At 41.8% G+C, this 24191-nt stretch overlaps 1 protein-coding gene and 1 long non-coding RNA gene across 2 annotated transcripts in view; one reads left to right on the top strand and one right to left on the bottom strand.

The window, feature by feature from the left end:
• Positions 1-24191, bottom strand: part of marchf5 (membrane-associated ring finger (C3HC4) 5) — a 33656-nt gene that overhangs the window by 4065 nt on the left and 5400 nt on the right. Inside the window, exons 2-5 of the mRNA XM_071481329.1 lie at positions 17053-17255; positions 6199-6329; positions 2943-3126; positions 2011-2177 (exon numbers count right to left, since the gene is read on the bottom strand). Coding sequence (XP_071337430.1) covers positions 2011-2177; positions 2943-3126; positions 6199-6329; positions 17053-17255 — 685 coding nt within the window. The remainder of the gene's footprint in view (positions 1-2010; positions 2178-2942; positions 3127-6198; positions 6330-17052; positions 17256-24191) is intronic.
• On the top strand, positions 589-2121 carry LOC139623250 (uncharacterized). Its single transcript, XR_011691457.1, has 3 exons — positions 589-668; positions 1708-1873; positions 1991-2121. It is a non-coding gene; the product is annotated as an uncharacterized lncRNA (long non-coding RNA).

Here is a 24191-nt window from a genome sequence, read left to right as displayed (position 1 = left end):
GATAGAGGAGATCTTCCTGGATGTTTCCTGTCCAGCTGTGAGGAAGGAAGATTAGAAAACATCGATGTACTTGTGAGCAGATGATCTTGAGCCTGAGCTTCGCACACGCCACAATTACTCTTTAATTTCAGTTCTGAAACAACAAGGAACAGTGGATTAATGTTTGAAGAAAGGTTCATTTTAATGTCAGTTGCTGCAGGGGTTGACTCCACTTCAAAAACCAACTAAATATGCAGTTTGCCCTGGAGCACCTGAAAACTGTGCTGATACAGAACCTGAGTAAATGTAAAGTAACATCCAGAAGTAACAACATCATTAAAAACTAGGGATGGGAGCTGAAACCTGGTATTAAACGGCTGCGGGGCTGCGTAGAAACAAGACTGTAGTATCAATAAGCTGACCTCATCGGTTCTGCTCTCAGTACTGGAGAAATTATATATTTAAATATTAAATATATTAAAATATATTACCTATTTATTACTGCGACATAACATTTTATCTCTCAGCTCTGCTTCTGATTAAGACATTTGTCTATTATGGATCTTCACTGTTCCCATCACGGTAGAGAGATCTGTCTCTCTCTCTCAGACCCTGAGTGTGTGAGGGGCAGCACTGTCACACACACCTGGAGCACCTTGCAGCGCAGACAGGCAGACAGACACACACTTGTACGTCTATCTTTGTGAGGACACTCGTTGACATAATGCATTCCCTAGCCCCTTACCCTAACCTTAACCATCACAACTGAGTGCCTAACCCTAACCCTGACCCTAACCTTAACCTAAACCTAATTCTAACCATAACTCTAAAAGTCTTAACCCTCAAAATGTGATTTGAAGGTGTCTCAAAAAGTGAGGACCGGCCAAAATGTCCTCACTTTCCCAAAATGTCCTCACTCTGTTAGTAAAATACTTTTTTTGGTCCTTACTACGGTATGTAGCAAGTACACGTACACGCACACGCGCGCACACGCGCGCACACGCGCGCACACACACGCGCACACACACGCGCACACACACACACGCACACACACACACACACACAGAGAACTAAACGTTGAAGTGTGGTGAAGTCTTCTGTGTGTAAGAGCTGAAACGTGAGCGTCTCATACAGCCGGAGGACTGGACTGTGTGCCAGGTGTGTTTTGTGTGCTAGCAGCCTGGAGCCCACACACACTGAACTAAATTATATGAACATGTGTTAATGATGAAAAGGAGCCAATAACCGGCTGATTGTTATGGATGTGTTGTTAAAGTTAATCTGAAATGGACAGGAGAACTACTACACAGTAAAACCACTGTCGAAAGGCCATTTGATTTGTTCAAAACAATGTTGTTGAGGTTTGATACTCCAGACTGTCAACTGAATACATGTGAGAAAAGAAATCAATGTTAATCCTGCTCTTAATTTGTTTTTTTTTCTAACAAAATAACACAAAGCACCACTAAGAGTACAGTTAAAGTACCAGATCAGTAAGCAGTATTGATACCATTAAAATCTTAAAGACTCCATCTCTATCAAAAACTGCTGATGTGCTGTAAATTTTAAAAATGTAAAAACTCACAAACTCAAATGGTCCCAGATCAGTGTGTTAATGTCAAAACTTTCCAAGACTTAGAGACACGGTGATGATTCTGTTTGAACTTTGAATGACGCTGGTCGAGGACTTGCAAATGTTTCTAATTCTACACCGTCATCAAACTACAGCCAGCTCGTCCACTCGTCCTCCTTCCTGCACACGTGAAACCTGGTCATGCCAGAGGTCTGAGTCAGCAGCAGCCGGCCTGTCAGTGTGTGAGGACAGGCCGCTCAGTGGTGTCAGTGCAGCCTGCGTCACTTGAGCCACTCCGGTTACCTGTGTCCTGAGCTCTAGGTGAGTGAGGAGGTGCAGTTATCACAGAGGAATCATTCATTCCCCTCAAACAGCAGAACTTAGAACCTGACTGTGTTACAGTGACAACAATCCTGCACGTTCCACCTGACTCTACAGCTGTGTGTTGGTGAACCCACCAGGATGGTCCTCTGCAGGTTGGAGTTGACGCTGCTGAACATGAGTTTCCCCACGATGGTGGCGATGGTGGGGAAGACCAGGGCGCCACACAGGATCCGTGTGGCCGACACATGGTCTGCCAGGGGGCTGGCCTCTGCGGGGATCCTGGGAACTGGGCAGCCAATCCCTTCAGAGAAAACAGGAGCGGCCACAGGAAACAAATGATTTATGTCACGTTCACATTAATTAAACCTCCTCTTTATCCATCACATCGTTCTGCATGACTGTGACTCTCATATGTCAATTTCAACAACGTCCACTCAGCTTCTGTGGGTGAAGTTTATTAAGCTGCTTCTTAACTGAATCCACGACATTATGATAAAGATGCTCCTTTAAAAAGATCTCTGGTTGAGTGGTGGCTTTGTTTCAGCAGCAGTAAAACATCACACAGCTTCTGCTCATATTGATTCCACACTGGGAGCAAAATAAAGTCCTACCTAAACCTAAAACGTGATCACAACAGAAAATGGACTGAAATAACAGAACATGTTTATGCCTCCGCGCCGCTGACAGCCAGAGAGAGCTGGAGGCAGGTTGTTTTCAGGTTGACCGTTCTTACGTCCGTCTGTCTCATTCTTGTGGACATGATATCTGACTAACGCCCTGAAGGAACTTCCTCAAACTTTGCACAAAAGTCAACTTGGAATCAACAATGAACTGATTAGATTTTGGTGCTCAAAGGTCAGTGTGACCTCACAAAATAATTTTCAGCCATTACTCAAGAGTTCACACAGCAATTTGACAAAATGTCTCACAAGTGGTTAATACTCTGGACTCTGGATAAACAGGGATGTAATCTGAAACTAGTCTGAGTGGCAGAGGTGGTAATTCTAGTTTCAATAAAAGGTTAAAAAGAAGATCTCCGGCTGTAAACATGAGTGTGTGTCCTGACCTGGGAAGATGCTGTTGAGGATCTGCAGTTTGTTTGAATACTTCCTCCACAGACGCAGGACGTAGTCCTCCCAGCGGATCATCTTGCCGAGGATCAGCATGACAGGGATGGTGGGCAGGCCGATGAGCAGGAACAGTGGGTCGGCCCGCTCCATGACATCCAGGCCCTCCTTATGGCCCACCACCTGACAGCAGAGAGCACAATCTGAATGGAAGTAAAACTTTATTTGTATAGCTCCTTTTTCAACACTGGTTACAAAGTACTATAGATCCATATTGGTATAGAATTAAACACAAAGAAAAGCCAACTTGTAGAAGTGTGTATTTAGATGTTTTCAGACTCGGCTGCTCTAATGTGAGGGTGAAAATTGTGCTGAACTCTGGGTACTAGCCAGGACAGGAAAAGAGCCGTCTACTTTGGTTTTATGTTTGGCGTGCGGTGCAGCCAACAGGTTCTGGTTGGATGACCCAAGTGGCCGCTCAGTGGTGTTAAGGGTTTAGTAGCGAGGAAATGTAGGCAGGAGGCAGCAGCTAATCCATGTAGTGCCTTATAAGTGATTAAAAGAATCTTAAAGTCAATCCTGAACTTCACTGGCAGCCAAAGCAGCGAGGCTAAAATAGCAGTGATGTGAGATCTGAGGCCGTTCCTCTTCAAGAGCCGAGCTGCTGCATTCTGAACAAGCTGAAGACAAGCCAGGGCAGTTTGACTACAGCAAGTGACAAGAGCCTTAGAGAAGCCGCGAAGGGAAAAAAATGAAGCCCTGAATGATTCCATTTAAACCTAAGTAGAAAATAACAGTTTGATTTTTGCTTTCTTCCTCAGGATCGAACCAAGTTATTGACATGGTGTTCAAATTTCAACTGAGGTCAAATATGATATAACAAGATATAACCAAATCGAAAGACTATCTGGCCCATGGAAACCATACACACACACAAAAAAAGAAGGGACCTGAGGATTAACCCCATTTAAATTTCCTCTCAAGACATGTTTCAAAAATACTCCATCATTCATATTTTGTTTAACATGTTTTTCCCACATATAAATTAAAAAAAACAAACAAATAAATAAATAACTGGGGCTGGAAGCGCATCTAGCACTTCCTCATTAAGAAACCTGGATCAGGCCTTATGCCCCACCCACCACCGCTGACCAGGTTGTCAGGCAGACAAGAAAGAGCAGAGAGGAGGAGCCCATTGAGACCAGAACCAGAAACTAGCAGACGAATCAGAACAGTTAGCATAGTGAGCATCATTTATTTGTTTATGTTGTTTGTTAGCTTGTAACTGGCAGTGGCTGACACAGTGTTAGTGTTTGTGGTAATTCAAACTCTCACTCTCTGAAATGACAAGGTTTCAGGTTTAATTGCCCACCCCCCTGTGCCTGCAAGTTGAATTACTTCCTTTAGTTATGTTACATATGAAACCCTGGCTGTGTGAATCTGTTTTTATTAGACTGTCGTTGGTTCACTGCAGTTAAAGGTGGAAATAAATTTTTTCATATTTCTCATGATGTCTAGTATTATACAAAGACACCACATGGACATGTTAACAAGGTTAAAAATTTGATTTTCATGGTGGTGGTGGTGGTGGTCAGGGGGTCTTTAACAGTGAAGCAAACATCTCTTTGACAAATATGATTCAAACCTGTTTACGGCTTTTCCTGAGATACCAATTCAAAAATACAGTTCCCTTCAACAACTCGAAGCAGCTGCTCCTCGACAATTTTTCCCAGTACTTTAGAAATGAAAGGTAATTTCGAAACAAGTCTAAAATTGTTTAGAATGGATGGACACAGGCTGGGCTGTTTGAAAAGCAACTGAACACACTGTCTTAAAATGATCAGGGACACAGCTGGAGGTGAGGGACAGGCTTATAATGGTGGGTACAGCCGGGCCAATGACAGAATTTGGAGGGTAAAATATCAAGGTGGCAGGGGGACAGGTGCAGATGAGAAAGTGTGTTAATGAGGCTGTGCATGGTAATGGGAGCAAATTGGATTAGTAAATTTGGAACAACACAGGAAAGATCAGCAGAGATGAACTGGGGCAAAGGGTTGGATCTGATGCTGTTAATCTTGTTGACAAAAAATGATAAATACTATTCACAATCCAGTCGAGGTGGCAGAGATGGCAGCAGGAGCAGGCTGCACGAGCAGACTCAACACAGCTCAGGGACTGCGTTTGTTAGTAATTAATTCTGAGAAGTACACTGTTCTGGCATCTTTTATTTTCATATTGTGTAAAGTCATAAGCTCCTTCATGTGTAGAAAATGAACATTAAGTTTTGTTTCGTTCCATCTGCGCTCAGCCCTCCTGCAGTCCTGCTTACTGCATCATTTGTCCAAGGGATGATGATGATGATTTGGTGGCTGCTCCTGACCTGGTGCAAACAGGCGCAATGGCATCTATCACCAACAAACATGCATTATGAAAATCAAAGGCCAGATCATTACTGTTGGAAGGTATAGCCTCAGGATTTACACAATATGTGACATTTACAATGACAGGAATATCACACTTAACAGTTATTAGTACAATGGGCCAGAGCAGGGCCTGAGGTTTAGTGAAAGTGACTCAAAGATTTAACTACTACCCCCTTACTCAAACATTATCTTTGATTTAGACAAAGAGCTGTTTACTGTGGACTGTGAAAGAGTCGAGGAGTTTGGTGATGTCACATTTTAGTATTTCTGACGTCTGTCAGGGAAAATCACGGGTGGCGATCAGCCAGGATTAAGATTAAAACAGCCTTTATTAGTCTCACAGTGGGGAAATTTGCAAGTAGCAAGTTCCTGCAGTAGAGGAGGCTGCAGTTTCAGGACCGCATCAATAGAACCCAAGTGTTTTGTGACACTGCCACCCACTAAATCATCACACAAGTAGTATAAATAGTATGTGGTAGTATTCTGGTGGTGTCATTGCCCATGTGCGTAGAACAATGCTAATGCTACCCCTAACCCTAATCAACTTGCTAGATGGCACTGTTGTGAAAACCTAGAGGCCTAGAAATGCAGCCCTGGACAGAAAGGAGCAGTGGAGGGGCACAAAGAGGCGACTAGCACTGGACCAGTACTTTACCCACATGCACATAGAAATGGAAATTCAAAATAGAAATGCGTTGCAGAACTACTTTTGAGTACATTCTGGGTATGATTTCAGTTGCTGGCCCACAGGTACAGTCAAGGTCACACCACTGACCAGACTGAACAGGCCTATTATAAACCAACACCTCTCAGGAGGGATCACTGGGCCAACCTGCATGACCGTGACAGCTCCATAGGTGACAGCGGTCCAGTAGATGGAGCCCACCATGATACCAGCAGCTGCAAAGGGTCCGGCCTTAGAGATGAGCCGGTCAGCCAGGTCCAACACGTAGACCACAGGACCTGATGGAGGAAAACATCAGATATTAGCATCAGACATGTACAACTTTTATTTCAGATTTATTTTTACACATGTTTCATAGCATTTGACAGTTACATTCATGAACTTTGGGCCCTTTCTGACGATAACAAAAATACAGGGCTGCAACCTGAAAAATAATGGGCTGATCAATCTGCCCATTATTTTTCTGATTAATCATTTGTCTGAAAAGTCAGAAAATTGAGAAGGTGACATATTCAAGATATCTTGTTTTGTCTAACCAACAGTCCAAAACCCAAAGATAATTCATTTACGATCACAGATAATGAAGAAACCATTAATTTTTTGCCATTTTTGCTTAAAACAGTCATTAATTAAATAATTACCAAAATAGTTGCTGGTTATTTTGTGTTGATCAACAAATTGTTTCAGCTCCAATAAAGTGGTCATTTAATATGCACTAATGCCAGAAATAGCATCTTACAGTATCAGCTCTTTCAATAGCATAACATCTGAAAATTTGGTTAGAAACACACTGAAAAAAAAAATACTTCTAATATTTCTGAAAACATAAATATATAGTTTGATGACCAACAGTGCACAAAAAATAGAATTTAAGTGACACAGGAACATTATGTCAGTGATAAACAGTCAAACACATTTGTGTCTGTGAATGTCCTAACAACCCTAAGATGCTGTCCACATACAAAAAAAACAACAAAAAAAAAGTTTGTGCATGACTGGCAATACTTTCTGGAAGACTGCAGGTCCTCTAGTCCTGCTTATGAGGTGATATTGAAGTCAAGTGGAAGGTACTGTGGGAAATACACACAGTACACAATCAGCTAATGAACAGTGAGTGTTTGTACAGCAGGGGTCATGAGACTCCTGCTGCTAAAACATCCAAACCATCCATCATTCTTCTTCAGGTGACCTACACTCTGTGTAAAAGTCAAGCTGGCAGGTCACATGACGCAGGAATAACCCCAACGTTTCATTTTCTGTCTACAGGCTGAATTACCTGCATTAAAATAACAGTCCAAGAACTGAAGACACAAGGAAGCTCACACTCAAACATCATGATCAGACTGTTTTTCAGTCCAACAGGAAAAATTACAACAATGCAGTCAAGTGAAAGTCGAGTTTCTTCCTCCAGCCTTCAACCACAGATTGAAGCATGTGAGGTATGGTGCACACCTTGTGTTTTATTGACAGACAGGGAGGAGGCTCTCAGGCCGGTTACACCTAGTTTAAAAATAACTGGTCTGATTCTTGACAACCATGTAACAAGGATTAATCTAAAGTCTAAACCTGCCTTTGGAGCATTTACTTCCCTGTCTGACATCAGGAGCAGGACCCCAGAAAAGGGCCCTGCTCCAGCATTCCAGGCTGCCTCTAGGGAAATCATGCAATATTTACAGGAAGGCAACCTGATTTCTTCACTCAGACAGACCCATCCACATCCTATCAATAACTAGCCCAGGAGTGAGTGGGAGGAGAGTGGGGTGGGGATGCTACCAGAGGGACCAGGCACAGAACACACCACTGGGCCTGGATGTGTTGCAGTGGAGCTGTGTAAACTTTATAGCTGCAAGATGAGATCCACAGCAGTCTGAGTTTACAGACCCTGAAAACCTATTTTCTGCAACACCTTATTTCTATAATCAGTGTTGTCCTACATATACACAAACTGTTCTGCCGAAGTAGGAACAGTATTTCACATGAGAGATTTCTGTAGCTGACCAATCACGAAGCACTGTGCCCCTTAGTTCCTGTTTGGATACTTGTCAATTTTCCATTCTCACAACACCTGCAGTTTACAGTGGTAACAGTGGCAGATTTACCACCAATTAGTTCTTGATTTCAGAGAAGAGTTAACTTCTCATTTCTGGCTGAAAATGGTTGATTTTGTCAGCTGACATAAATGATAACTGTCACCATCAGCTGTTATAAGCTAGCTAGTAAACAGAAGTTCACTGATTTGGTTAAAAATGCTGTCTGGGGCTGAGGTTTTAATATTTCCAACTTTATAAACAACAGTTGTTGTGATGTAGGGTTAATTAGTCTTGGCATTATAGGTATAATGAGGAAAAATGTAAGATCACACTCTTATTTCATTGCATTATAATCGTTTGGCTACTTTGCTTACATACTTGGAAAGAGGTCAGATTCACTGCTCATATTTTACATTTTCTCATTGACAGACACTTTTATCCAAAGCGACTTACAAGTGAAGGACATCAATGATGCTTCAGTGCAGTGGGAGACCCTGGTGTAAGTATTAGGTACAACATCTATTTAATAAGTGCAGGGAGTTGAGTATAAGAAAGGGCACCAAAAGTGCATATTAAGTGCTAGTTAGACATGCTACGGTTTTAGGAAAGGGGGTGCTCTCAGAAGAGATGTTTTCAAGAGATTCTTGAAAATGGAGAGGGACGCCCTGCTCTGATAGAATTTGGCAGCTCATTCCACCATTGGAGAACCACAAGTGAGAGCAGTCTGGACTGAGATTGCCTTGTGTGCAGGGATGGCAATGCCAGACAACATTCCCTGTGGCTGAGAGGGAGCATAAGGCTGAATGATTGAGTTCAAGTAGATAATGCAGACCCAGAAGTCCCTCTGAAGGCAAGCATTAGTGACTTGAATTTGATTTGGGCGACCATGGGTAGCCACTGTAGGTCAGTGAGTAGCAGAGTAACGTGTACCCTTTTGTGCTGATTGAAGACCAGACGGGTCTTTTCATTCTGGTCCATCTGTAAGGGTTTCACTGTGCACAGAGGAAGGCCCACCAGAACAGCATTGCAGTAGTCAAGGCAAGAGATAACCATTTTCAAACAATATGTTTGATTTTTGACGTCACAGGACGTAAAATCTTTAAAGAACGAGGACTAACCAATGTGCTAACGTAACACTAACTCGGATAACTAGTTTGGCTGGAGTTGCTCAAGTGTAAACTTGCGTCAATCCAATAAAGACCTACTAATGTTAGCCTAAACTCAAATAGCACCCAGGATGCGGTGCCACACAGTGTGGAAATACTACACAGTGGATCAGCCGGTTGTGGACAGTAACCCCATAGAATAATGTTGTTAGTTAATGAAGTGCTTCTTGCCCTTGGAGGTAATACTCTTTAGGTACTGTAGGTAGAGCAGTAAGCTAGTTAGCTTTACAGAAGATTTAAAGCCTGGTTTTCTGCAAAAAAATAAAATAAAAAAAATACTTAGAGGCACATATCATCATCTGTAAATGTTATTTTTGTTTTATTTATGTCTTGCATACATGAAGAAGTATGTATGTTTAAGTGGTATTCATACAATTTACAACGAGTGGTAAATGTCTAATTACGCTAATTGCTGAAATGTACTCATTATTAGCAAGAAATTTGAGGTATTTTGTGTAATTTTTCTGTGATTTAAAATCTTTCACATTTACATAATTGTTAAACTGAATTAATCAAGTTCCAGGTCAGATCTGTCTTGACATTATTCCATATTGTTTCTCTTACTACACTAAATGGGTCAGATGTTAGCGCGCACAGTTCTGTCGGTTGGTTCAGTTAGCTACTCAGTTACATCAGGCAGTTAGTGGGTGTTAATATTTAGTAACAGCTAATCTCTATGTAAGAGGTTGTTTGTCTGGTGAAACCTGTTCTATTTGAGTGATGCATAAACCTCAGTACCTTATGTTACAACTAGGCTAAGTTTGAATTTTGAAGCATCAGCTGTTCATAAATTCAGATAATTATAATCTATAACAGTATGTGTTTAGTTTGAGCTGGTAAAGCATTTTCCCTTCATAAATTTGATGATGACTTATTATCCAGAGAAACAGTCTCATATATTTATAAAAGTGGCCCAAAGGTCAGCAGGCTTTCTGACAAACACGCTCGTCTCTTGGGAAGGGTGACATTTATAATCACATTTTTAAAATAGTGATTTTGACACGTCCTCTCGAGTTGAGTAATAAAGCTGTGAAGTGGCATTAAAACAGTGCTGAGTCATTGTGAAAGCAGGACTTGGTTCAAGAACACTTTCTCCTCTGGCCATGTCAGCAGTGGTCTGATAAATATATTATGTTGTTCATTTACGCTACAAGCCAAGTAAATGAGGAAAAAAACACAACAGATCAACCTTGTAGTACAGAAAGCTTCTATCACTTGAAGCTAAAGACGACTGTGCTGCAGCCGGTTTGAGGCTACTGGCAGGAGGAATTATTGGCATAGGTGTTGAGCCATCTCCAAGTCATCATGGACGGTAAGCAGTGGACAGTTTTAATGCAAACACCTCAGATACATTTTCATGAGCCTGCAGAGAAACCCGAAGTGGTGAGACCAAAATGCAACATCTGACTACAACATTTACATTAGCCTACACATCGTGTGTAAAAAAGAGCAGCAGCTTTCTAAAATAATCCTGAGGATCAGTGGTTATTTTGGGGTTTTGGGTTTTAACAGTTTGAACATAAGACAGACTTTATTAAGCTGTTTGTACAGCAGGGCCACCAGGAGGCTGTTACCCATGAGCACTTGCCACGAGTTGTATACAATTCAGCCACTGTTAGTTGTGCACCCATTTCTACAGCTGAGTACATTCACTGCCCATGCTAAAGATCTCTCTCTTCAGACAGCAGTGCTCTGGCCCATTTGTTGAGGAAGGAACCCAAAGCAAGCAAGAAGCATTTGGCACTTTTAAAGCTACTTAACTCACAGCGGAAACATCTCACTTTTATTTCTAAAGTAGTTATAAACACAGTGGCTCTCTCTCGTCCAGTGCCAGCCTTTTGATGCCTTCCAGAGCTCCTTTTTACTGCACCTGTGTTTTCCGACCAGATTGATCTTGCGATGCCTGAGCGCATTAATATGGCATATTTTGATGACAGCGTTGGAATCTCTTCCGCTTTCTCCCTGCCTAAGCATTACGACATCGCGGCTGGAGAGAACTGGGTCGCCCTTAATGGCCACTGGCAGGATGGAGAGCTGAGCAATTCATTTCAGCCACTGGCAGCAGATTCCATAATTAAGATAATTAAAAGGGAGGGAGGAGGGAAAGTAAAGGAGTGAGGGGAAAAGTGCAACTGCAGTTCTTCAGTAGTGGGCACGCATGCTGGCACACAGTTCCAGCTGGCTTGTTTACTCTCTCTAGGCAGAGAGTCCATAAAGAAGAAGGAGCAGCAAGGACACGCCGTCCTAGGAGTTGTATTGCCAGCCAAATTAGCATGATAGGCTGGCTTTGGCTCTGGCTCTGCAGCAGGTGCTGGTGGGAATATGGCCAGAAGGGCATATAGCTGCTCTTTGTGGGATGCAGTGTTGCTTGCTTTTTCCTCTCCTGCGCCATAAGTCAGTGAAAACAATCAAAACCTAGGTTAATAGAAAAGATGATCTGTGGCTTCAGAACAACCCCCACATCTGATCTGGTGGCAGGCAGGGGGTCCCACAGTGAGCAAATCTTGAGTAATGCCTGTCAAGCCTGCAGAAATGAGCTGGCCTCAGCAGCAACCCTCAGAAAAGAACCGCTGTAGCAGCTTCCCGACAGTGCTCCCCGTCTCTACCTACCCTATCACCCAAATTGAAAGCTGTCATCACAGTGTTGTCACCAAGCTGGGAAATTGCTATTATTCTGAGGGCTAATTAAAGCTGCTGCAAATACTACAGTGTGTGAAGCCAAGCCAGTAAAATTATATCCAAAAAGGGGAATACAAGTCTGTGCTTTCAATTAGAGATGGTACAGCAACGGGCCGTCTGAACAACATGCAAATCATAAACATAAATATAAGGCAACACTGTGTCTGTATAACCATAATAAAGAAAGCACGGCTGGAATCAAAAATGGGAGAGGAACACTGCAGCAATGATGCAGCAAAACAGACAATGCTGTACTCCTGCTTGTCAAGTACAATGCTGTACAAGACAAGCGCACTAATGCCCAGTGTATCCTGCAGCCAGAGACTGGGACTCCTCAGAGTTCAGCTAAGACGAGGAGAATATTTACTCCTCTGTACTCATGAGAAAGTCATTATTCAAGTATAAAACAAGATATAATAACCTCTTTAAATGTCCATTTGTCTTCTGTGTAAAAAGTGAATACAGATGTGAGAATCTGCTGGTTTAGCTTTCACAACTCTGGTTTGCTGGAGTATGAATGTCAAAAACTGCAAACGATTACATCAAGTGATGGAAATTTAAATCAGATCCGAACAAAACGATGATGTGGTGAAATCCATCTATGTGGTCGTCCAACTAATAAACCCAAATACTTTGCAAATGCATTTTGACATCATGCAGCGCCAAAGATGCAAAATTAGCAAATCAGACTGCAGTGTTTCTGTGGAGTGCTCAGCAGGAAAGGATCCCGTCTGAGGCACATCCTGTTTATGATCTAGAGATGTCACCGTCACCGAGCAGCGTCCTAATCGTGTGTGAAATGTGATGTTGGAGTCACGGGGAAACACTGGAGGACAGCTGTGGTTTCATGGATTCATCAGCAGAGCGGCAGCGTCACTTCACTCATCTCCTCTCAGCCTTTGATGAGCTGCTCGGTCGGCTCCTCCCGTGACCTATTTTCACTCCCGGTCCTCTCTCCCAGACACATCCAGCATCCCTCCGCAGTTCCCTCTCCACCTCTGTCTGACACTTGCTAATGGGATTAAGAAAAAGGCACTTTTCCCTGTGGTGGGAGCGCCACTCAGGTACACTCAACAGGCTCTGTGCATTTAAGGAACCACTGCTCCACTTCCTGTCCAGATACATTCAGTGACATTCAGCTAGTAGAGGAAACATTAACCCTTTTTGTCATGAGAACATTGTGGTTAAAAATCTGTTGTTTGTTTGGTTTAATTTCTTAAAAAACAACAGAATGATTTTCCAAATCATGGTAGGTTACCTGCCACAGGACAGGACACAGGCACAGCTAAGATAGTGGGTTAGACATTTAAATCAACACACTTAAGTTCATCACTTCATCTCCAGACAGTGAACTCTTCTATCCATTAGCAAAGTGGGAACAAGTGGAAAGTATTACTGCGTCTGCCAACCAGTCAAAATGCAGTTTACATCATGTCTGTGCGGAGTCATAATGTATGAAGAGAAAGAATTTACTATAAAGTGTATTTTCAGAACGTTATAATGGCAAAGCAAAGTTGACCTTTTGGAAATAAAAGGTCATAATTTAATCATTTTATGCAATTAGAAATTTGTGTGAAAGTTTGTCAAATATGTGTATGATTTCTTGACTTATGGCCAAATACCTACGCAAGTATTTGCTGTATAATTAGACTGACCCTCTGAAAACACAATGCTGCTGGCTACAGCTTAAAAAGCATTAAAAAAAAAAAAAAAAACTTAGCGTGCTCTCAGTTCTCTCTGGGATACATCTCTCCCCCAGAGCTGCTCTAGCTTCCAGATTCAGGCCTTACTAATCAAATCCTAATTTACATAGTATAGATATCCCACTGGTCTAAGCCTTACCAGACACTCCCCCTGCCCCTTTAAAATGTAAACTGAGTTCTCTCCATGCTTCCAGTTAGATGAGCGGTGTCCTCCACCACATCCTCACACTCCGTCATCCAAACTGAAGGGAAACCAAAGAAAGTTACACACGACTAAATCAAAGGTAACACAAGCCTCTGGTTGTTTATAGAAAGGCCATCAATCAGTAGATCAGCCACAGTAGAGAGGAAGTTCCCTTTCAAAATAAACCACTAGCCCATCCATCACAATGCTCTATTGCCGTTGGCCAAACCACTTGAGGACTCGCACACGACAAATTAACATAAACTTCAGAGTGGGCATCAGGAGCTGATGAGCTTGAGGTTAAACATTTTAAATTCTGGCCTACAAATCCTTTTTATAACTGGCTCTTATAAAAATAAGAGCTGGCCAAGAATAACTAACCACAAACACATAATGATGTGGCACACTGTGAGAAAACACTGATGCAATGTGTCTAAATCACAGCTTCAAAGCTACTGTGTGAAACAGAGACTCTATTCATGATGCGTCTCAAAGCCAGAGAATGTGAGTGAGACTCTAACATTAGATAAGACAAACAGGTTTGTATACCCCTTTGAAAAACTGCATGGACTGAAATGGAATCAATTTACATCCAGTTTAGCTTGAGTTTGAATATTGTCCTAAAAAACATTTGATTAGTTGCTGAACAGGCACCAAGCGAGTGACATTAAATTAAATTTGGAAATATTTCATTTCAGTGGACTTCAGTAATAAATTAATAAAAACCCATACATACAGTATCCAGAATATCCCTAACAATGTGCCCCATTGTAGCCAACAGTACGTACGTCTTTTTGTCATGTTGCTTGGCAACCAGTCAGGCATGACTTCAATGTAATTTCACTGAATCGCTACACATCAACTTTGTGCATCCATCTTTGTTATGAACAGATGAATTCAGAGTTATTCTTTACCTACAACACAAACACTTGGCCTGCAAAGTACTGAACACCCTGAGTTGTTGCCTACACATTCAATAGTGTAAACCTAATTTATGTTCAAAACCTTTTCATCAACTGACAAAACTCAAGGGATTGTTGTTTAAAAAAAATATATATATATATATATATATATAACAAACCAATGAATGAATTATCAGTACTTTCAATAAACTGTACGGCAGCAGACAATTTGACTCGTCGCAGTAAGAAAAGCACAGGTGTTTACAACGGCTTCCTTCTATTCAATTGTCCCAGTAAACCATGACAGTGTGACAGTGAGCCATCATTACAACAGCAGGTTCCTGAAACTGAAGCAGCTCAATGGAATTCAGCCATTATTCATTTTTGCTATTTACACCTGTGCTTTTACTAAGGTAACATGTCAAAATGTCTTCTGTGGCAAAGGTGAACTGTGAACAGCTTTCATTTAACTCTTAGTAACATTTCAAGTAATGACAAATGTAGGTTTTAAAACCTGTAAACACAAATTGAAAAATGTAATTACTATAAATTATTTGATATAAATATAATGTTATATCTGTGGTTATAACTGATTCTAACACTATCAGTGCAGTTGGTGCAGCTGCACAACTCCAGTCTGACACAAACCGAAAACTCCTTATTCAACAAAACCCACTTTTAATTTCTTCTTCCTTTTAGACTCAACTGTTTAAAAGATCAAATCATTTTCATGAAAACTACAGACTCAGTTTTCAAACGTCGCTTTCAGACATACATTGATTTGGCTTTTTTTCATAAACAAGGATTTTATGAACTGCCCATATTTTTTAGATGCTTTATGTAATGTAAAGATTATTTTAATTTGTGAGCTAATGAATTTGATATTTTAATGATATTTTAATGACTTATTAATTGTCACTTAAACTTGTTAATTTGTTTGGCTGTTTTACTGGATGTCATTTCTTCCAATATAAACACTAATTAACAGGCCTTCTGGGACCTGTGAGCCAATTAACACAAAATAAATAACTACAGAAAAGGAAAAAGCCAGACAGACACATTCACAAATACCCAGCAAACAGCCAAGTGTCCAGTAATCAGCTCTCAGAGGGAGACAAACATACACAGGTTATTTACTGAGGAGGAGGAAGTGTCTAAAGAAGCTGAGCTGAAACCTTCTGCTTATAGCACCAAAGTGACTGACAGTGCAGTCTCGGTCACTATAAATAACCGTGAACCTGTTCACCAGCTGGGCCAGGCCTCCAGCAGACATTGTCTTAAGGCCAGCTCCTGTCTCAAATTGCAACTTCTCTCTCTTTGACTTTGAAATGCAAATAGCCCAGTGGCTGATGGGTAACCAAGTCTTCATCGGAAAACTTTAACAAAGGGATTAAACCAATATTATTCTTCCTGCTGTATCTGGAATATTTTTCTGTAACAAAGGAAGATGATAAGTCTGTCATTGTCTTAGAGAGCTATGAGGGGATCTGAGACAGAGAGAAACTGAGAAGTGAACAGTATCTGACCAAATAAGCATGGCAGTGTATGGTGTATTTTCATTAGATGAGTCATAGCTGGTGTTTGGGAACAATTGGAGCCCTCGTCACTCTGACGTGTTAGGATAATTGAGGCAGTCACTTCTCTAAACTGCTGCTGGTCAATCAGCCAGGAGCCAGGCTGTATAACAAGTGAGGACCCTTCTGTTCCTCGTCAAGCTGAAAGGAAATGTTTACCCAGATCACCACAGAACCTATGCTGGCTCCTGCGTAAATAAACATGCACTCAGGCAAGACAAACTGAATAGCTCTCAGAGTTTTGGGTACAGTTACAGGCAGCAGCTATTAAGAGAGCCTTCAAAGAGGAGCTTCAGCAGGCTATTCACATGGAAATTTGCTCCATAATGCTGCTGCGATGTTGACAGCTTGTGGAAAATGAGAGCTGTAATGACATTTTGAAAGCACAGTAAATTAAATTTAAAGTTACGAGTTAGACAGGTTATGGCACTTTCTCAGTATATTAGTGTGGTATGGCAACCAGGAGACTTTTTCACTGTCTTTTTAGTACTATACCATACAGCAGACCACACACTAAACATTATAGAGTTTAAATTTATCAAAATTATTTGCACAACCTTCTCAGATTATTTTTAAATTACCTGAACCTAATAATTAATTATAATGAACTCAAGCTGTTTTAACCCCTCTTACTCATCGGTAATGAACCATCAGCCGTAGAAGGCAACATAAGCTGGCGGCTCTTCATCTTCATCTTGTCATTTCTAAGTCTTTTAATCATCTCCCCATCCCCCAGTTTCATCCCTTGTGAGATGCTACCCACCGAGTTTGGGAAAGACTATGAGGTATTCTGCGTTGCATTGTGGGCAGGCTACACGTGCTGTGCTGTTGCCCCGCTGCTTTTCATCCACCCAGCGCTGCAGACAGGCCTGATGAACCCACTTGGTGGAGCCGCGGCAGTGACACGGACGCACCCACTCTGCCGTGCGGTCGTCCTCGTCTGTGGCAAAGCACACCCAGCAGCTCCTAAAAAAAAACAAACACACACACCCACAGGTGGGATGAAGATAGTGAAACTGGGGGTGCAGTTGATGATTTCAAAATAAATCTGACATTTTTGCTAGTTACAGTACATCAGTTTTACACTTATTTCCCCCAAGTGGGAACAAAAAAAAACAAAACAAACTACAGGCCAGCTGTGACAACAATAATGTGATTTCTGAAAACAGATAAACAGATTAGACAGAGCTTCTTCTAAATCAAAGTGGTGAGATAAATACCTCTGGCTCTAGAAAAACAAAACCTAAGCAGAGTCTAGATTCTATTCCAATTCAATGCTACATTTTATTAAATAAATACCATTGTAGTGAACTGATTTCACTATGTCCACAATTACTCTGCAAAGGTGAAACAAGTCCATGAGTTAGAGTTGTGCCGATGGACGATCATCATGGTGATTGATGATCAGAGCGACTGTCGATTGCTAATGGCTTTGCCAAGACGATATTTGGCTTGTTTTTCCATTAACGAATCAATTTATTATCATTATTTGTAGTATTAAATTTAATGTGCCCTGCCATAGTTTAACGTATATAATTCATAACACATAGATAGATTGTGCAACCCCACCACGAGTATCAGGAGACATCTGAGAAAAATGAAAAGTCTATAACCATCCAAAGTCACTGACGCACGTGTGTGAGAGCATCTGATTGTACATGTGATAGATGACAGGAGAGAGTGAAAGAGCAAGACTAACGTAATCTTTTCATGTCCCCTTTGTGTGAAAAGTGGAGAGTCAGCAGCACAGAGTCACTTCAAACATGAATCAAAGGTTTGGGCTTAGATCAGGTTTATTTGGACTCTTTACTGAGAAAAGCGTTGGGGAAGCCATTTTTCACCTGTTTGAGAATAATGATGGAGGCAGTGATCAAAGTCTCTGAAAAGACTCAGGACTAAATGGACACAATGGAAACCACACATGCGCGCACACACGCACACACACTCTGGTCCAATGACTCTGCATGAAATCAGCCAAGATCAATAAATAAACCCTATAGGCAAACAAGATGTATTGCTGACTGCTTGTCAAGCATATCTGATAGCACAGCAGGAAGTGTTCAATGCACATACACACAGCAGGTCAAGCAAACAGGCCTGTCATCCTGTCATCTGGACTCAAAGCAGGAGATTTTAAAGGGATTAGTTTTTAGATCACATCACAATGTCAGATTCCACTTGTTTTAAAAAAGAAACAAAAAACAACACTTTGCTTTGTCCAGTATAAACCTTTCCCCCTTTGGTTTATACTGGACAAAGCAAAGTGTTGTTTTTTGCATCTACATCTTATTGCACTGTTTCCCATGGCTGAGTTCTTGCTGTGCCTGTAGTTTGAGCCACATCCTTCTGACACTGCCTTTACAATTAACCACACTGCTACTAAAGCCTAAATTCACCAGGGCATCCCTGTGAGTGTGAGCACAATATTCTGATAAACCGCCGCTTGGATATGCAGGGAAACAGAGGGGGATTGGACAGGATGCAGACAAACGGAGGACAGAGTCTCCCATTTGGGTGACATCCAGACAAGTGCCTCGTTCTGGCCTCAAGCCAAACCATATTAATACCCCTCTCCCTCCCCCCTCCTGCCCACAACTATCCCAACACACAGGAGTCCACTTCCTCCAACTTGTGCCTCCTCATTTACAAGAAAGGAGTCCTTAGATTGTTTGGCCTGTCTGCTGTGCCATCTTCCAATTAATTGGACTCCCTTTGTGACTAATACACACCCCTCAGCCTCCTCCAATCTGATATCCAAGTTCCTTGACCTTACCACAGTACATCTCCAACTGTGACATTATATTGCTTTTCCATAATTAATAAGCAGAGTGCAACTAACTGGAAAGTTCAACACCCCTGTGTCTCACTGCATGTGGCCACGTACATTCTTATTTAAGCTGCTATATACCAATCTTATTAGTCATAGGCTGGATGGGAATAACTGATTAAAGAAAACCAGCAACACCAGACCTTGAGTACCACAGCTAAGCTCCTAAACTATGACCAGGGAGTTCAACTGGTTTCCATAAAAACTAGGAACAAATGAAGTTTTGCGCGATTATTGTTGAAACTGAGAAAAAACAACCAACTAAAACCCAAATGGTCAAGATTTTCATGCTCAGCCGACAGCTGCCTTCGACCCAGCTGCAGCCCGACTGTCCGTGTGTGACATTTACGTTCTCATTTTCATAATTACACTGAACCTTGAGCAGCTGGCATTTTACTGGATGAATGAAACAATGATTAGTCTACACACACCTCCCATAAACCCCTGGCAGAAATTCAATGTGGAGAGAGAGACTGTAATAGAGCTGTTTGTTTTTTCCTCTCAGGCTACGATTATGTATATTTTGGGTATTAACATTTGTGCTACTAAATCTGTGAAAAAAAAAAGGCAGATTATTATTCACAGGGTCCAGGTTACAGTGAGCACCCACTCCACCATCAAAACACACTGCAGAGGAGCTTGCAATGTTTATCCATTTCATAACAACCACACAAAAGGCTGGTTTAAAACTGGGCCCAGCATGGTGTGAGAGGGCAGTATCTCTTCTCTGACAGGGTTTGGACAACTCTCTGCCTGTGTGTGACCTGATAAGACGTACCAACAGTTTAAAGTTTCATTTCCTGCCTTTAACAGGTAACAGCTATGACTGGAATGGAGGAAACCTGAAGCCCTTTTACGCTCACTAGGAAGTAGGAAATGTTTAACAGATTAAGATTATTAGAAATATAAAACAGTGGTATGAACTACAGCTCTAATTTCTAATATATTCCCACAATGCGGAAAGTCCCATAACCATTAAATGTGATCTCTAAGTGTGTAAATGTTCTGGTGGTTTTATTGGCAATCATTATGCTAGGAAAAATTGAAGACCATAAATTCCCAGAATTATCCACTGCCTGTGTCTGTAACCATTCTGCCAGTTTTTCCCCAGTGTCCCAGTGTATTGGTGCATCATTCACCTGCTTGAGTCACATCTTGATTTGCACTGATATCTGATGAGACATTTTGTTTTCATGTCTGTGACATCACCCACAGAGAAGACAGTTTAAATCCTGTTTTACTGCTCTGTGATTTGTTGGCACTTCCTCTGAGTCATGGCAACCACTATGACTCACTGTGATAGACACATCTGTCAATGAAGGCAAACATGCCCCCAAACTACCTCTTATGGAGAATAACAAAAACAAACAAAAAAAGATTTCTAGAGAGGTTGGTGGGTTTTCTAGTCACTTCAATACAAAGTCCTCTGGGTGCCCCCCTCGAGCAGCACTTCCACACTGGCTTCAGTGGCTGACTCAGCAAATCCCCATAGTACACTATAGGCATTTCAACCCTCCTGCTCCCACAGCTGAATAATGGATGTCAAATCTGCAGCCTCTGTCATCATCATGCCGAGGTCTAGGTGTCCTCTGTTACTAGGGCCACAGGGGAGTAGAGGGGGGTCCTCTGTGAAAGACTGCGGATGACCAACTGGGATTGTTTGCTCGGGTTGCTGCCCACTTGCAATGGATGATTTTCCAATACTCCCCTGATGCTGAATAAAACATGACGATGCAGGAGAGGAGCCCTCGGGTCGAACCGCTCAAGTAACATGGCCGGCTAAAGGGCCAGGGAGGGCACATGTGCTGAATCTGAGTCCGACAGAAATATTGAGCCTCTATTCACACTTCTGTCTACTGAAATCAGCCTGTATCTGCTCACCTCCACTTCACCATGCTCTAAGCTGTCTGACACAACATCTAACACGTTTCTTTTGCACTGCAAAGCTAATAAGATAATTTAAAAAATGCATCTTGTGGCTTTTTCCAATGCCCTGCACTGAGGGGCTTAATATCCTAAAAGACAGCACAGACACTGAAACCGAGGCAGCTATACAAAGTGGGGATGAGCAGTTTAGAAGAACTGGACAGATGTCTCCAGAGGAGCACGACAGTGCAGAACAAAGCCCTGTGCTCTCTTAGATTCACTGGCTCCTATTCCTGTAACCCAGCCCCACAGCATGACAGGACCTAATACAACAGCACCGAAATGCTATCCTCTGTGCGAAACTTTAATCTCTGGCTCAGTGTCACCTCAACCCTGTTTAACAGAACGCTCGAGCAGATAAGGCTGCGCTGCACATGTACAAAATGGCCCCATGCATACAGAGAATGCCTGTGTGAAATGAAATGAACACTGACTTGTACACCTATAAATACAAAACAATAGACAGTAACAAAAGTCTGATAAACTTACGTGGCTCATCAGGTGCAGCAAATGTTTGCTGATGATTTTACTGTGTTCACAACACATATTTACTCAAAAAAAATGAAGGCCAAACCTATGGATACATCACACCTGGCACAATCTACCAGGTACCGCCCAACAAGGTCTGGAGAGTTTCCATCAAAATGTCCTTCAGGAACATGAGATCTGATGATGGCGACTTGCCTGAACTTCATTGAAGCAAGGTGACCTGCTGTCTCCACCACTTATTTACATGTTCAACAGGCAAACTCGAGAGGGGCTTTGCCGTTTCTACAATGAGCTTTAATCCACCTAATGCTAACCAACTGCTTTGAAACTTCAAGGGCAGGCGGACAGCAGCGTGTATTATCCTTTTCATTTTGCCAGTTATTTTGAAAAACCTTCAAGCTGCCAGGATCAAAAGAATGTGCAGCAGTGAAGGACTGTAGATCCTTTCTGTAAAGCTAGGCCAACATCATGTGTTCCACTTCAGCTCTCAATAGGATTTTGACAATCTGAGAAAGTGCAGGACTGTATCATAAAGTCACACAGACACAGGAGTTTTGGGGTGGGGGTGGGGTGGGGTCTGATGGTGGGCTCTGAAGTGATACAGGATGTCAGGGTGATTGACACTATTTACAAATATGAGTGTGACTGCATAGCTACTTTCTCACCATCTCACAAGTCAAGCTCACGTTCTTTAGGAAGTGCATAAGCCACCCCACAAAGGTGCCTTTCACTCAGTAGAGGTCACGTGACTGTGGGAAAACTGGAGGCTCCTCAGCACAAAGGCAGGGCATAGGAGAACAAACAAAGGTTAAGGCCTGGGGGCCTTCTACATGTCTGACTGCTTCTATCCAATCACACACTAATTTTGACCATGTCAGTTAAACAACAACCCGGGGTGTTAGCCACCCTGGAACAAAGTATAGTAATTACTCAGAGTCTAATATTGGAGCCTTCATGTCAAGAATCTTTGGCAGATAAATGGCTTCAGTTGCCACACAGTCATACAGTCTTGGGTGTTTTCCTTATGAGGTGCACAAACAGAGTGTCCTTACAAAATTGTGCAATTGAATACAGCAACATGAACTCTAGCTTCTAAAATTACTGGATTTTAATCAACACCTTAGTGACAGTGTTGAAAAAAAGAAAATAGTCTTGTATGTATATTGGGTAATAATATAATACAGTTTGTTGTTTTAAAAATAACCACACTTTAGGTTTAAGAAAGTGACCAGTAAACATGACTCAGTGTGTTTATGTTGCTCACAGACAGGTAAATGTTTGTCCACTGAGTGGACTAACACAGGAGCCTCCCACCTCTGTTAAAGTGTCCGGCCACTTCATAATAAATCTGTGTACTTATGCTACTTGTAATACTACTAGTACTAGGCACTGTGACCTTTGTATCATACTTACACGTGCACAGGAGTCCAGGCAAAAGCATTTGTTTACACTTTGCCTGGCCCACGAGTGGCTGGTGTCCAAAGTTAAGAAGGTGGATTACAATCCATTAATCCAAAACTTCCTGTTTATGCAAATCTCTAGATTTATATAGGCCTCGCTTCCACATGTGGTATTTGTCTTAAATATCACTGTCTGTAAGTGCTCACAGTTTAAAAAGCTATAAAGGATCAAATAGCACTGAGAAAAGGTTTGAGATCCAACCCTGAGTTTGGGGCCAACAATGTAACAGGACGGCCTTTAGTTAATGGCCTGTGGTTTAAATAACTCCAGCCTGCTAGCTAAACCAGCTAGTTTAATACATGTCATTCGGGGTGAGCTTTCTTTGATGTTACTGCCATGCAGTGCAGGTTTCTACAAGCTACAGGTTTCTGATTGGAAAATAACTGTCTGTAATCTAGTGTATGAGAAAACTTAGTCAGGGTTCATGCAGATGTTTTGCATTAGAGAGCTAACAGACACAAACTATTTAAAAACAAAAAGATCTAATGTCCAATAGCTTGATGATATTCTGGTCATGGCAGCTGGTGCTGCTATTTATCCATTTAACCAGGGAAGGGCTTTAAAAAAATGTAAATTATTAATTCTGTGGCCCTGATAGCCAAGCAAATACATGCATTTAATTTCTTCCACAACAAAGAATAAATCTCGTATCATATAACAGGAATGCAAGCACTCTGAGACTCGAAACAGACAACATATAAAAAGTAGGGTTACCTCTTTACTAGAGCATATTATGATAACATTTTGATAAACACATGTGTGTATATTAATCTAACAATGAGCTCTTGTTTTTAAGTTTTGTATTTAACAAGAAAATGAATGTTACATTCTCAGGGTTACAGCAAGCCTGTAAACACTGACACCACCCCATACCAAAATTGAACCAAATCATGACAGAGTTTAACCATACCATCTGTCCATCATTATTAGCCCTTACACATACAGCACATATTTATATACCCATTCATGCAACAGCAACAGGGTCAGTGGTCTGGACAACAAAAGAATAAAACAAGGAGGTGGAGTGGGTGCCAATAAAAAGGTCAGGCTGGATTGAAATGTGTCTCCTACATTTATTTGTGAAACACTGCATTGCAGGGGCAGCTGGCTGCTTGTGGCAGGCCAGATAAGAGCCTGTGGAGCCTTATGTTTGTCAGTGATAGAGGCTGGGTACACAACCATAGGCAAGGGGACATGAC

The sequence above is a fragment of the Trachinotus anak genome, unplaced genomic scaffold (genome assembly GCF_046630095.1).
Source record: "Trachinotus anak isolate AG129_WGS33_773 ecotype Australia unplaced genomic scaffold, CSIRO_AGI_Tana_v1 ptg000007l, whole genome shotgun sequence".
NCBI lineage: Eukaryota > Metazoa > Chordata > Actinopteri > Carangiformes > Carangidae > Trachinotus > Trachinotus anak.
Note: the sequence above shows the minus strand (reverse complement) of the source record. Positions and strands in the feature narration are given on the sequence as shown.